The 13,420-nt window shown below is 37.8% G+C and overlaps 1 protein-coding gene across 1 annotated transcript in view; it reads left to right on the top strand.

Moving 5' to 3' along the window:
* The window catches only part of LOC135074873 (uncharacterized), a 17,817-nt gene extending 4,397 nt beyond the window's left edge, over window positions 1–13,420 (top strand). Inside the window, exons 9-38 of the mRNA XM_063969255.1 lie at window positions 332–432; window positions 549–717; window positions 1,050–1,214; window positions 1,541–1,642; window positions 1,838–1,887; window positions 2,031–2,233; window positions 2,324–2,487; window positions 2,555–2,692; window positions 3,299–3,501; window positions 3,788–3,923; window positions 4,058–4,150; window positions 4,276–4,497; window positions 5,679–5,858; window positions 5,986–6,078; window positions 6,391–6,612; window positions 7,128–7,228; window positions 7,345–7,513; window positions 7,846–8,010; window positions 8,337–8,438; window positions 8,634–8,683; window positions 8,827–9,029; window positions 9,120–9,283; window positions 9,351–9,488; window positions 10,095–10,297; window positions 10,584–10,719; window positions 10,854–10,946; window positions 11,072–11,293; window positions 12,626–12,726; window positions 12,840–13,008; window positions 13,254–13,420. Coding sequence (XP_063825325.1) covers window positions 332–432; window positions 549–717; window positions 1,050–1,214; window positions 1,541–1,642; window positions 1,838–1,887; window positions 2,031–2,233; window positions 2,324–2,487; window positions 2,555–2,692; window positions 3,299–3,501; window positions 3,788–3,923; window positions 4,058–4,150; window positions 4,276–4,497; window positions 5,679–5,858; window positions 5,986–6,078; window positions 6,391–6,612; window positions 7,128–7,228; window positions 7,345–7,513; window positions 7,846–8,010; window positions 8,337–8,438; window positions 8,634–8,683; window positions 8,827–9,029; window positions 9,120–9,283; window positions 9,351–9,488; window positions 10,095–10,297; window positions 10,584–10,719; window positions 10,854–10,946; window positions 11,072–11,293; window positions 12,626–12,726; window positions 12,840–13,008; window positions 13,254–13,420 — 4,424 coding nt within the window. The remainder of the gene's footprint in view (window positions 1–331; window positions 433–548; window positions 718–1,049; window positions 1,215–1,540; window positions 1,643–1,837; window positions 1,888–2,030; window positions 2,234–2,323; window positions 2,488–2,554; window positions 2,693–3,298; window positions 3,502–3,787; window positions 3,924–4,057; window positions 4,151–4,275; window positions 4,498–5,678; window positions 5,859–5,985; window positions 6,079–6,390; window positions 6,613–7,127; window positions 7,229–7,344; window positions 7,514–7,845; window positions 8,011–8,336; window positions 8,439–8,633; window positions 8,684–8,826; window positions 9,030–9,119; window positions 9,284–9,350; window positions 9,489–10,094; window positions 10,298–10,583; window positions 10,720–10,853; window positions 10,947–11,071; window positions 11,294–12,625; window positions 12,727–12,839; window positions 13,009–13,253) is intronic.

The following is a 13,420-nucleotide window of genomic DNA, read 5'->3' as shown; positions in this document are numbered from 1 at the left end:
AGTGTAGTTAAGTCTTGGGTGATTCAAGTCGTTATTATACACTAGCTGGACCGAAGAACTTCGTACCAGCCGGTCAAATACATAATGAGACATTACATTAACGAAGTTTTCATACGGCTCCCTAATTTTGTTGAAAATATTCTTGCTCATGTTATATGCCTACGTTCATCAGTATTTCAGAAATAACTTAAGATTCTAAAAGTGTAATAATTTTTCAAATGGATTCAGTAGTTTCGGAGCCTAAACAATGCAAACAAACTAACAATCAAATTAATCTTTCCTATTTATAATATTAGTTTAGAAATAAAATATACTTTGATGAATATTTCAGAGGTCTTAAGAATGTGGCCAGCTGCGATACAGTTGGAAAGAGTGTGCCATAAAGACTACAACTTGGGAAGACCAAGCAAAGAGGCTACGCAAGATTTCATCGTAAGTGTATTTATTTATTTAGTAATTATGTATTTTTGAAAGGTTCCATGAAAACTAAGACGAAATACGAAAGTCACGTTCTAGCGTGGATTCAATATGTATTAAAATATTTCCAGGTTCGCGCTGGTGAAGTGATCGTCATCCCGGTTTACTCAATTCACCGAGACCCAAAGTATTTCCCTGATCCGGAGAAGTTTGACCCGGAAAGGTTTTCTGAAGAGAACAAACATAAAATCCAACCGTTCACATACTTGCCCTTTGGGGCGGGTCCAAGAAATTGCATTGGTAATACATTTTTGAAAACCACTTAATTATATTGTATGTGATAAACGACTTTTTACTTTTAAGATGAGATAGTTGAATTTGTAGTTGGAAGCAGGTGGAATCATAAAATTATTTTAGCCTTGGAGTGAGAACTTAATTACGTTTCCAATAGAGCCTTAACGTGATCTGGCTTTGACACTTCTGTCAAAATGTATGGAAATCACACCAGGATCGTGGCAGTCGGTTAGAAGATGTAAACGTTTAAGATAAATCATATGCCATTGAGTCTTTTATAAGAAGTTTATGTTTAGAAGTAGACGTGCTGATGAATGATCGCTAACGTCATATTCCAGGGTCGCGGTTCGCCCTGTGCGAAGTGAAGGTGATGCTGTACCAGCTGCTGCTGCAAATGGAGGTGTCTCCGTGCGCGCAGACCTGTGTGCCCTCCCGCATAGCGAGGGACAAGTTCACCTTCACCCTGCAAGGGGGCTTCTGGGTCCGGCTGAAGATGAGAGATTAGGAAGGGACGATTGGATTTTATAAGGACTGCTTTAATTTGTATATTTAGTTATTCTATTTCAAGGCATTTATTAAATTTATGAATATATTTTGTACAATTGTTATTCTTTGTGTACGAGTATTTTTGTATTTTGACTATCCTTTCAGCATTCCAATCCCAGCATTTTATTTATGGTGAACAAAGAAAATATCATAGACTGCAGCTCTAGACCATCTTATAAAATGATCTATTTGATGAAACGATTCCGAAACACTTTGTTGTGTAGCACTGAACCTGAAATCGTGAAGGACGGGCGCCAGTTATCTGACACTAGATAAGACTGACTGACTGAAATAAATGTTATATTATTTACTGCGTTCATCGACCACTACAGTGCTAATGTTCTGAGAATACAGACGCTAGACGCTATCAAACAGAAAATAAGAGGTATACATTATTTTAAATAAACCCTTTATTATTGTTTGATAAGGCATTATGCGTAGGTACATTGTAATTAAAACACGATTAATCAACTTAACCTGGTAAAGTCCACACTAACAACTACTGTGCCGAGTTCCTATCAAACACCTAAATTAGGTTTAATAAACGTCGCGTCGCTTCAAAGTATTATGTCATGCGCAGTGTCACGGTCACTGCGGCGCGGACTCGACCACACGCGAAGCCACATAGAGGTAATTCATTAAAAATTAGTTGATCCCAATGAGTCGACGCAATTTCAAAGCCCCATGGTTCTATTAAATTAAAGATTTTATTCAATTTTTGACTCACAACTGACTACCATTAAGATTGTTTAATGGTACCTATCATGTTACAGAATATGTTGCTCTACATTTGGATAGCAACCATTTTCGCAGCCCTCTGGCTGTACTTCAGACGGCTACATTCGAGGTTCTCCCGGTATGGCGTGAAGGATATACCACCTATCCCACTTTTGGGAAACCAGTTACCACTCTTCCGACAAAAGGAGCATTTAGTGGAACAATTGGATCGGATCTACAAGGCCTTCCCTGAGGAAAAGTGAGTGATCTTGTTTTAATATCAGACTAACATTTGTGTCGGCCCAAATTATTATCTTTATGTTGACAATAATAACTAAAATATTTGTAGATTTGTGGGAAGGTGGGAACTGATGAACCCAACATTGATACCACGAGACATAGAGCTGATAAAGAAGATAACCATAAAGGATTTCGAGTACTTCATCGACCACAGATCTATGGTTGACGAAAATAACGATCCTTTCTTTGGGAGAAACCTGTTTACTTTAAAAGGTTAAACAAGTTATTTTACAGTCTATAGCTTTTTTCAATTTTCATTTTATGTCTGAATTTTTTAAAGGTCAAGAATGGAAAGATATGCGCTCGACCCTCAGCCCAGCGTTCACCAGCTCCAAGATCAGGTTGATGGTGCCCTTCATGTTGGAACTTGCCAACCAAATGGTTGAATTTTTGAAAACAAAACTTAAGGAATCAGGCGGTAAGAAGAACACGATTTTATTAAGTTTTTCGGAGTAGGTACTTAATCTTTATATCTTTAATGAAGTTACTATACTCAACATCAAATAAACCGCACCTTCCGCGACGCGAACTTTAAAGATTTTCTTCTGACACAATCATGGTGCCCCCACAATATTGGTGTTATTTGAAAGCCCGATAAATATCCTCAGAGAAAAATACATTTAATTTTTTAATAAATGATTAACATATACCATAAATGTGACTTGAAAAAAGATCTCACTTTGGGCTCACCTCTGGGATTAACTACACCAATTTTTATGGTTATAAAACCAATTAATGATCTCACGTGTCCTCTTTAACAGATGGATAGCTATTAATCCCAACTTAACAGTTTTATAGCCACAAAAGTTGGCTCTAGCGTAACTACCTATTTTTTGAAGAAGTGGCTCTGGATCCTTCTAAACACACATTTTCGGGGTAAAAACATTTCCTTTAATGAAATGAAGATTAGAACTAGGCTTTTAAATGGTGCCAATATTGGTGGGAAGTGGGGATGCATACGTTTGAAAGTGCTTGTCGCGGGAGGTGCGATTTATTTGATGTCGAGTGTATATGTCATTTACAGAAAACTACATCGACATTGATGTGAAAGACCTTACCAGTCGTTACGCCAATGACGTCATAGCTTCATGTGCTTTTGGGCTTAGAGTTAATTCTCACACTGACGTTAACAACGAGTTTTATCATGTAGGAAAGAATGCTCTCAACTTCGGCTGTAAGCAAATGCTAAAATTCCTGGGTTATTTTCTTATTCCCACTATTATGAAGGTAAGTAGGTACGCTTTTAGCTAAGCATTAAGAAATTAAGATGAAATTGCAGACACCAAATTGTACTCGTATCACTCCGAATTTAATCTTTAAAACTAGATTAGGCACCGGGGCTCCTGAAGTGTGGCTCAGTTTAAAATTACTTCAACTTATTCTAAATAAAACGTTGGTAAATGCAATCCCGTGCTAATCAGTGTTACAAAATCAATGAATGATACGACATAAAATCGATTGAAAGCTGTCGTGTTTCTTTCTTTGCTCATCGTTAAGATTGTAATTGTTTTAGACTCTAAATGTAAAGATCTTTAGTGACACTACCATAAACTTCTTTAAAAACATGGTCACTAGCACAATGCAAGAAAGGGAGGTGCATAACATCATCAGGCCAGACATGATACATCTGCTGATGGAAGCCAAAAAAGGTATTTGCCGCCTTATTCAATGCTCAATATGTTTAATGACTTCTTTAATGTAGTGAAAAACACAAATGCTTGTAATAAGAAGAAGTCATTTATCAGCCAGTATTGTGATGGAAATACCTAATTTGATTTTACAGGAAGACTGGATCACGAAGACAAAAACAATGATGCTGATGCAGGATTTGCAACTGTTGAGGAGTCTTCTGTTGGGAAGAAGAAAGTCAATAGAGGTAACCATTTTTGATATTATATAAACAAATAGAAAAACTGTGTAAACAAAATGATACAGTTTTACCTAAAAATGACTATCAAATATTGTATGAGAAAACTGAAACTGGACTTTATAATGTTGCAGAATGGTCAGACAACGACCTGATCGCCCAAGCCGTGCTGTTTTTCATCGCTGGATTTGAAACCGTTTCCACGGCGATTTCGTTTGCATTCCACGAGCTGGCCATCAACCCAGATGTTCAAGACAAACTGCTGGCGGAAATCAAAGACAATGAAGTTAACAACGGCGGAAAATTCGACTATAAGACCATACAGAATATGGTTTACATGGACATGTTTGTTTCAGGTAAAGTAATCCCACCAAAAACATTCTGTAAAAAACTAGCCAAGTCTCGATGGAGCTGCTTGTTTATCTCTAAAAAGTAATGAAATCTAGACAAAGTCGTGCCAAGTCTATGGTTCCTTACTGCGAGTTCTTTATTATTATAGTTAATGTTGTTTGACTTGGCCGTTGAAGGGTGACAAAACCAGGTGCTCCATGACACCATTGCACCAATCTGTCGCCAGAACCGCTACCCATTGACGATGGAAAATTGCCACTTGGAAAACGTTGATTCAACAATAACCAGTCAATTGTAGGTTTAATAAAGCTGCGTATTTCAATATTACTTATGTATGATTATCTTAATAAAGATTGTTCAACGGCCAAGTCACACAACATTAACTATAATAATAAAGAACTCGCAGTAAGGAACCATAGACTTGGCACGACTTTGTCTAGATTTCATTACTTTTTAGAGATAAACAAGCAGCTCCATCGAGACTTGGCTAGTTTTTTACAGAATGTTTTTGGTGGGATTTCACTTATTTTTGTAGAAAGTGGCAAAATTATTTAACGTCGTCGTTTTATCGATTTTTTTTACGATATTAAACACAAATAAACTCAACGACCTTTAAAATGGACAACGAATGAGAATTGTTTTAATAACAAAACCTTAGCGAACCTTACAATATAATAAACGAAATCAACGAAATGCAAATTACACAACATTCAACTTAATCGACGCGACGGGGGGCTCTAGAAAGGAAAAAAATCTGGACACCGCTTGCTAGTGCTAGCGCCATCTAGCGGTGAGCGATACAGGCGAACACCACGGTGCCGGAGTAGTATTGATTATGAATGTGGTGTTACTCCAGATCTTCGATTTTCTTAGTTTTTATAGTTTTCCCTTTATGTGGCCATTAAACCCTAATTCTGTACCAAATTTCAGCTCTCTGAGTTTATGGGAAGTACTAGTTCTATTTTGATGATCATCAGTGAGTGAGTGAGTGAGTGTCGTAAATGCGAAACTTTGCTTTCGCTTAACTTCGGAACTAAATGACCTACAGACTTGAAATTTTGGATTTTAAGTATGTGATTATAGCTTACTAGATGACGAAAATTTCTGCGTTCTGGTCTTATCCAGAGGTTCTCAAATAGGGGCCTGAAAATGCGGCGAAATGGTTCCAGTAAAGATGGTACGGCAGTGTTTGCTTCGCGCTCGACTTGGCGGGGGCACTGCCGTGCCCCCAGACTAAAGTTGAAAGTCTTTGATGAATCCATCACGAACTTCTTCAAAAACATGGTGACCGATACAATGCACGAAAGGGAGGTGCATAACATCTTCAGGCCAGACATGATACATTTACTGATGGAAGCAAAAAAAGGTACAACTTTAGAACTTATAAAATCAACAAAGCAAGCATTCTCAAAGATCTTACTTTCTTCGAACCCGAGGAATGTCAACCAATAACACGTTATATTATTTGTGATAACGATAATTTTATGTTGCAGGAAGACTGGTTCACGAAGACAAAAGCAATGACGCTGATGCAGGATTTGCAACTGTTGAGGAGTCTTTTGTTGGAAAGAAGAAAGTCAATAGAGGTAATACTGCTAGTAAATAGCTCTGTGAAATTTCAAATCTGAGGGTTTAATAACACTGTTACTCGTTGAGACATCTGTTCAACATTATATCTACAACCAGCAGTCACACTGTAGCCACTTAGCCAGTGACAGTGTCACTCGTTGGGAAAAAAGCAATCTCAACCAGTTACACTGTTATTCGTTAGGACTTAATTCAGTATATCCCAACAAACGGGCTTAACCGCTCTTTGCTACGTTACCCACGACTTTCTTATTTAATTTTAGTTATTACCAATATTATGATTGCTTAAAACTTTACCTGTAAATTTACAGAATGGTCCGACAGCGACCTGATCGCCCAAGCTGTGCTATTCTTCATCGCTGGATTCGAGACAGCTTCCACTGCGATGTCGTTTGCACTCCACGAGCTGGCCCTCAACCCAGATGTCCAGGACAAGCTGCTGGCTGAAATCAAAGAGAATGAAGCTAAAAACGGTGGCAGATTCGACTACAAGACCATTCAGAATATGGTTTACATGGACATGTTCGTTTCAGGTAATGTGGTGTAAAATTCTGTAGAATATTTTTTTTTGCAAATAGGCTTTGTGGTAGGGTTAACACTGGGACATGTAAAAGTACTTTTTAGTACTTTTACATGTCCCAGTGTTAACCCTACCACTGCTCCGGTACAATAAATGGGCCAGTGCTGAGAAGAAGCAGCGCAAGAAACTCAGTCACTAGTGTAGTTAAGTCTTGGGTGATTCAAGTCGTTATTATACACTAGCTGGACCGAAGAACTTCGTACCAGCCGGTCAAATACATAATGAGACATTACATTAACGAAGTTTTCATACGGCTCCCTAATTTTGTTGAAAATATTCTTGCTCATGTTATATGCCTACGTTCATCAGTATTTCAGAAATAACTTAAGATTCTAAAAGTGTAATAATTTTTCAAATGGATTCAGTAGTTTCGGAGCCTAAACAATGCAAACAAACTAACAATCAAATTAATCTTTCCTATTTATAATATTAGTTTAGAAATAAAATATACTTTGATGAATATTTCAGAGGTCTTAAGAATGTGGCCAGCTGCGATACAGTTGGAAAGAGTGTGCCATAAAGACTACAACTTGGGAAGACCAAGCAAAGAGGCTACGCAAGATTTCATCGTAAGTGTATTTATTTATTTAGTAATTATGTATTTTTGAAAGGTTCCATGAAAACTAAGACGAAATACGAAAGTCACGTTCTAGCGTGGATTCAATATGTATTAAAATATTTCCAGGTTCGCGCTGGTGAAGTGATCGTCATCCCGGTTTACTCAATTCACCGAGACCCAAAGTATTTCCCTGATCCGGAGAAGTTTGACCCGGAAAGGTTTTCTGAAGAGAACAAACATAAAATCCAACCGTTCACATACTTGCCCTTTGGGGCGGGTCCAAGAAATTGCATTGGTAATACATTTTTGAAAACCACTTAATTATATTGTATGTGATAAACGACTTTTTACTTTTAAGATGAGATAGTTGAATTTGTAGTTGGAAGCAGGTGGAATCATAAAATTATTTTAGCCTTGGAGTGAGAACTTAATTACGTTTCCAATAGAGCCTTAACGTGATCTGGCTTTGACACTTCTGTCAAAATGTATGGAAATCACACCAGGATCGTGGCAGTCGGTTAGAAGATGTAAACGTTTAAGATAAATCATATGCCATTGAGTCTTTTATAAGAAGTTTATGTTTAGAAGTAGACGTGCTGATGAATGATCGCTAACGTCATATTCCAGGGTCGCGGTTCGCCCTGTGCGAAGTGAAGGTGATGCTGTACCAGCTGCTGCTGCAAATGGAGGTGTCTCCGTGCGCGCAGACCTGTGTGCCCTCCCGCATAGCGAGGGACAAGTTCACCTTCACCCTGCAAGGGGGCTTCTGGGTCCGGCTGAAGATGAGAGATTAGGAAGGGACGATTGGATTTTATAAGGACTGCTTTAATTTGTATATTTAGTTATTCTATTTCAAGGCATTTATTAAATTTATGAATATATTTTGTACAATTGTTATTCTTTGTGTACGAGTATTTTTGTATTTTGACTATCCTTTCAGCATTCCAATCCCAGCATTTTATTTATGGTGAACAAAGAAAATATCATAGACTGCAGCTCTAGACCATCTTATAAAATGATCTATTTGATGAAACGATTCCGAAACACTTTGTTGTGTAGCACTGAACCTGAAATCGTGAAGGACGGGCGCCAGTTATCTGACACTAGATAAGACTGACTGACTGAAATAAATGTTATATTATTTACTGCGTTCATCGACCACTACAGTGCTAATGTTCTGAGAATACAGACGCTAGACGCTATCAAACAGAAAATAAGAGGTATACATTATTTTAAATAAACCCTTTATTATTGTTTGATAAGGCATTATGCGTAGGTACATTGTAATTAAAACACGATTAATCAACTTAACCTGGTAAAGTCCACACTAACAACTACTGTGCCGAGTTCCTATCAAACACCTAAATTAGGTTTAATAAACGTCGCGTCGCTTCAAAGTATTATGTCATGCGCAGTGTCACGGTCACTGCGGCGCGGACTCGACCACACGCGAAGCCACATAGAGGTAATTCATTAAAAATTAGTTGATCCCAATGAGTCGACGCAATTTCAAAGCCCCATGGTTCTATTAAATTAAAGATTTTATTCAATTTTTGACTCACAACTGACTACCATTAAGATTGTTTAATGGTACCTATCATGTTACAGAATATGTTGCTCTACATTTGGATAGCAACCATTTTCGCAGCCCTCTGGCTGTACTTCAGACGGCTACATTCGAGGTTCTCCCGGTATGGCGTGAAGGATATACCACCTATCCCACTTTTGGGAAACCAGTTACCACTCTTCCGACAAAAGGAGCATTTAGTGGAACAATTGGATCGGATCTACAAGGCCTTCCCTGAGGAAAAGTGAGTGATCTTGTTTTAATATCAGACTAACATTTGTGTCGGCCCAAATTATTATCTTTATGTTGACAATAATAACTAAAATATTTGTAGATTTGTGGGAAGGTGGGAACTGATGAACCCAACATTGATACCACGAGACATAGAGCTGATAAAGAAGATAACCATAAAGGATTTCGAGTACTTCATCGACCACAGATCTATGGTTGACGAAAATAACGATCCTTTCTTTGGGAGAAACCTGTTTACTTTAAAAGGTTAAACAAGTTATTTTACAGTCTATAGCTTTTTTCAATTTTCATTTTATGTCTGAATTTTTTAAAGGTCAAGAATGGAAAGATATGCGCTCGACCCTCAGCCCAGCGTTCACCAGCTCCAAGATCAGGTTGATGGTGCCCTTCATGTTGGAACTTGCCAACCAAATGGTTGAATTTTTGAAAACAAAACTTAAGGAATCAGGCGGTAAGAAGAACACGATTTTATTAAGTTTTTCGGAGTAGGTACTTAATCTTTATATCTTTAATGAAGTTACTATACTCAACATCAAATAAACCGCACCTTCCGCGACGCGAACTTTAAAGATTTTCTTCTGACACAATCATGGTGCCCCCACAATATTGGTGTTATTTGAAAGCCCGATAAATATCCTCAGAGAAAAATACATTTAATTTTTTAATAAATGATTAACATATACCATAAATGTGACTTGAAAAAAGATCTCACTTTGGGCTCACCTCTGGGATTAACTACACCAATTTTTATGGTTATAAAACCAATTAATGATCTCACGTGTCCTCTTTAACAGATGGATAGCTATTAATCCCAACTTAACAGTTTTATAGCCACAAAAGTTGGCTCTAGCGTAACTACCTATTTTTTGAAGAAGTGGCTCTGGATCCTTCTAAACACACATTTTCGGGGTAAAAACATTTCCTTTAATGAAATGAAGATTAGAACTAGGCTTTTAAATGGTGCCAATATTGGTGGGAAGTGGGGATGCATACGTTTGAAAGTGCTTGTCGCGGGAGGTGCGATTTATTTGATGTCGAGTGTATATGTCATTTACAGAAAACTACATCGACATTGATGTGAAAGACCTTACCAGTCGTTACGCCAATGACGTCATAGCTTCATGTGCTTTTGGGCTTAGAGTTAATTCTCACACTGACGTTAACAACGAGTTTTATCATGTAGGAAAGAATGCTCTCAACTTCGGCTGTAAGCAAATGCTAAAATTCCTGGGTTATTTTCTTATTCCCACTATTATGAAGGTAAGTAGGTACGCTTTTAGCTAAGCATTAAGAAATTAAGATGAAATTGCAGACACCAAATTGTACTCGTATCACTCCGAATTTAATCTTTAAAACTAGATTAGGCACCGGGGCTCCTGAAGTGTGGCTCAGTTTAAAATTACTTCAACTTATTCTAAATAAAACGTTGGTAAATGCAATCCCGTGCTAATCAGTGTTACAAAATCAATGAATGATACGACATAAAATCGATTGAAAGCTGTCGTGTTTCTTTCTTTGCTCATCGTTAAGATTGTAATTGTTTTAGACTCTAAATGTAAAGATCTTTAGTGACACTACCATAAACTTCTTTAAAAACATGGTCACTAGCACAATGCAAGAAAGGGAGGTGCATAACATCATCAGGCCAGACATGATACATCTGCTGATGGAAGCCAAAAAAGGTATTTGCCGCCTTATTCAATGCTCAATATGTTTAATGACTTCTTTAATGTAGTGAAAAACACAAATGCTTGTAATAAGAAGAAGTCATTTATCAGCCAGTATTGTGATGGAAATACCTAATTTGATTTTACAGGAAGACTGGATCACGAAGACAAAAACAATGATGCTGATGCAGGATTTGCAACTGTTGAGGAGTCTTCTGTTGGGAAGAAGAAAGTCAATAGAGGTAACCATTTTTGATATTATATAAACAAATAGAAAAACTGTGTAAACAAAATGATACAGTTTTACCTAAAAATGACTATCAAATATTGTATGAGAAAACTGAAACTGGACTTTATAATGTTGCAGAATGGTCAGACAACGACCTGATCGCCCAAGCCGTGCTGTTTTTCATCGCTGGATTTGAAACCGTTTCCACGGCGATTTCGTTTGCATTCCACGAGCTGGCCATCAACCCAGATGTTCAAGACAAACTGCTGGCGGAAATCAAAGACAATGAAGTTAACAACGGCGGAAAATTCGACTATAAGACCATACAGAATATGGTTTACATGGACATGTTTGTTTCAGGTAAAGTAATCCCACCAAAAACATTCTGTAAAAAACTAGCCAAGTCTCGATGGAGCTGCTTGTTTATCTCTAAAAAGTAATGAAATCTAGACAAAGTCGTGCCAAGTCTATGGTTCCTTACTGCGAGTTCTTTATTATTATAGTTAATGTTGTTTGACTTGGCCGTTGAAGGGTGACAAAACCAGGTGCTCCATGACACCATTGCACCAATCTGTCGCCAGAACCGCTACCCATTGACGATGGAAAATTGCCACTTGGAAAACGTTGATTCAACAATAACCAGTCAATTGTAGGTTTAATAAAGCTGCGTATTTCAATATTACTTATGTATGATTATCTTAATAAAGATTGTTCAACGGCCAAGTCACACAACATTAACTATAATAATAAAGAACTCGCAGTAAGGAACCATAGACTTGGCACGACTTTGTCTAGATTTCATTACTTTTTAGAGATAAACAAGCAGCTCCATCGAGACTTGGCTAGTTTTTTACAGAATGTTTTTGGTGGGATTTCACTTATTTTTGTAGAAAGTGGCAAAATTATTTAACGTCGTCGTTTTATCGATTTTTTTTACGATATTAAACACAAATAAACTCAACGACCTTTAAAATGGACAACGAATGAGAATTGTTTTAATAACAAAACCTTAGCGAACCTTACAATATAATAAACGAAATCAACGAAATGCAAATTACACAACATTCAACTTAATCGACGCGACGGGGGGCTCTAGAAAGGAAAAAAATCTGGACACCGCTTGCTAGTGCTAGCGCCATCTAGCGGTGAGCGATACAGGCGAACACCACGGTGCCGGAGTAGTATTGATTATGAATGTGGTGTTACTCCAGATCTTCGATTTTCTTAGTTTTTATAGTTTTCCCTTTATGTGGCCATTAAACCCTAATTCTGTACCAAATTTCAGCTCTCTGAGTTTATGGGAAGTACTAGTTCTATTTTGATGATCATCAGTGAGTGAGTGAGTGAGTGTCGTAAATGCGAAACTTTGCTTTCGCTTAACTTCGGAACTAAATGACCTACAGACTTGAAATTTTGGATTTTAAGTATGTGATTATAGCTTACTAGATGACGAAAATTTCTGCGTTCTGGTCTTATCCAGAGGTTCTCAAATAGGGGCCTGAAAATGCGGCGAAATGGTTCCAGTAAAGATGGTACGGCAGTGTTTGCTTCGCGCTCGACTTGGCGGGGGCACTGCCGTGCCCCCAGATGTAAAACGATCTTAGATTATGTCCATTATGTCTTTTATTAGGTACTTGATTAATAATGTAATAAAATACTCATAACTTAAGTAAAAACATTGCGATATTTCAGAAGTCCTAAGACTATGGCCAGCTGCGATGCAGTTAGACAGAGTGTGCCTAAAAGACTACAACTTGGGAAAACCAAACAACGGGGCTACACAGGATTACATTGTAAGTAATATGATATTTTCTAATTAGGAATGATTTTACCTCGGTTTCTTAATTGAAATTTTTAGCTTGAACTTAATTATGAAAGCTAAAAATCTCTCGTTTATGATTTCCAGATTCGTGCTGGTGAAGGAATTATCATCCCGACTTACTCAATCCACCGAGACCCAAAGTATTTTCCTAATCCTGAAAAATTTGATCCCGAAAGATTTTCTGAAGAAAACAAGCATAAAATACACCCTTTTGCCTACATGCCCTTTGGATCTGGCCCAAGGAATTGCATAGGTAGGTAGTTGATACAAAAAAAGAGTAATTACCCACATATTTACACTTTCATCAAAAAGATACACGGACTTCAGTTTCTCAACCAGCAGATGGATAATATAAAAAATAATTTGGATACCTACCGAAAAAAATTACCTCAACTTACGCACCTAACAACTAATAGGCGCACGCCTATAAAGTACATCTTGCAATCATTTAAGCTTATGTCCATTAAGCGTGATATAAATAATCCGAATGTGTCCCAGGGTCACGGTTCGCCCTGTGCGAAGTGAAGGTGGTGCTGTACCAGCTGCTGCTGCAAATGGAGGTGTCTCCGTGCGCGAAGACCTGCGTACCTTCCCGCGTGGCCAGAGACGCCTTCAACTTCAGCCTGCACGGCGGCCATTGGGTTCGGCTGAAGATGAGGACTTAG

The sequence above is a fragment of the Ostrinia nubilalis genome, chromosome 9 (assembly GCF_963855985.1).
Source record: "Ostrinia nubilalis chromosome 9, ilOstNubi1.1, whole genome shotgun sequence".
NCBI lineage: Eukaryota > Metazoa > Arthropoda > Insecta > Lepidoptera > Crambidae > Ostrinia > Ostrinia nubilalis.
Note: the sequence above shows the minus strand (reverse complement) of the source record. Positions and strands in the feature narration are given on the sequence as shown.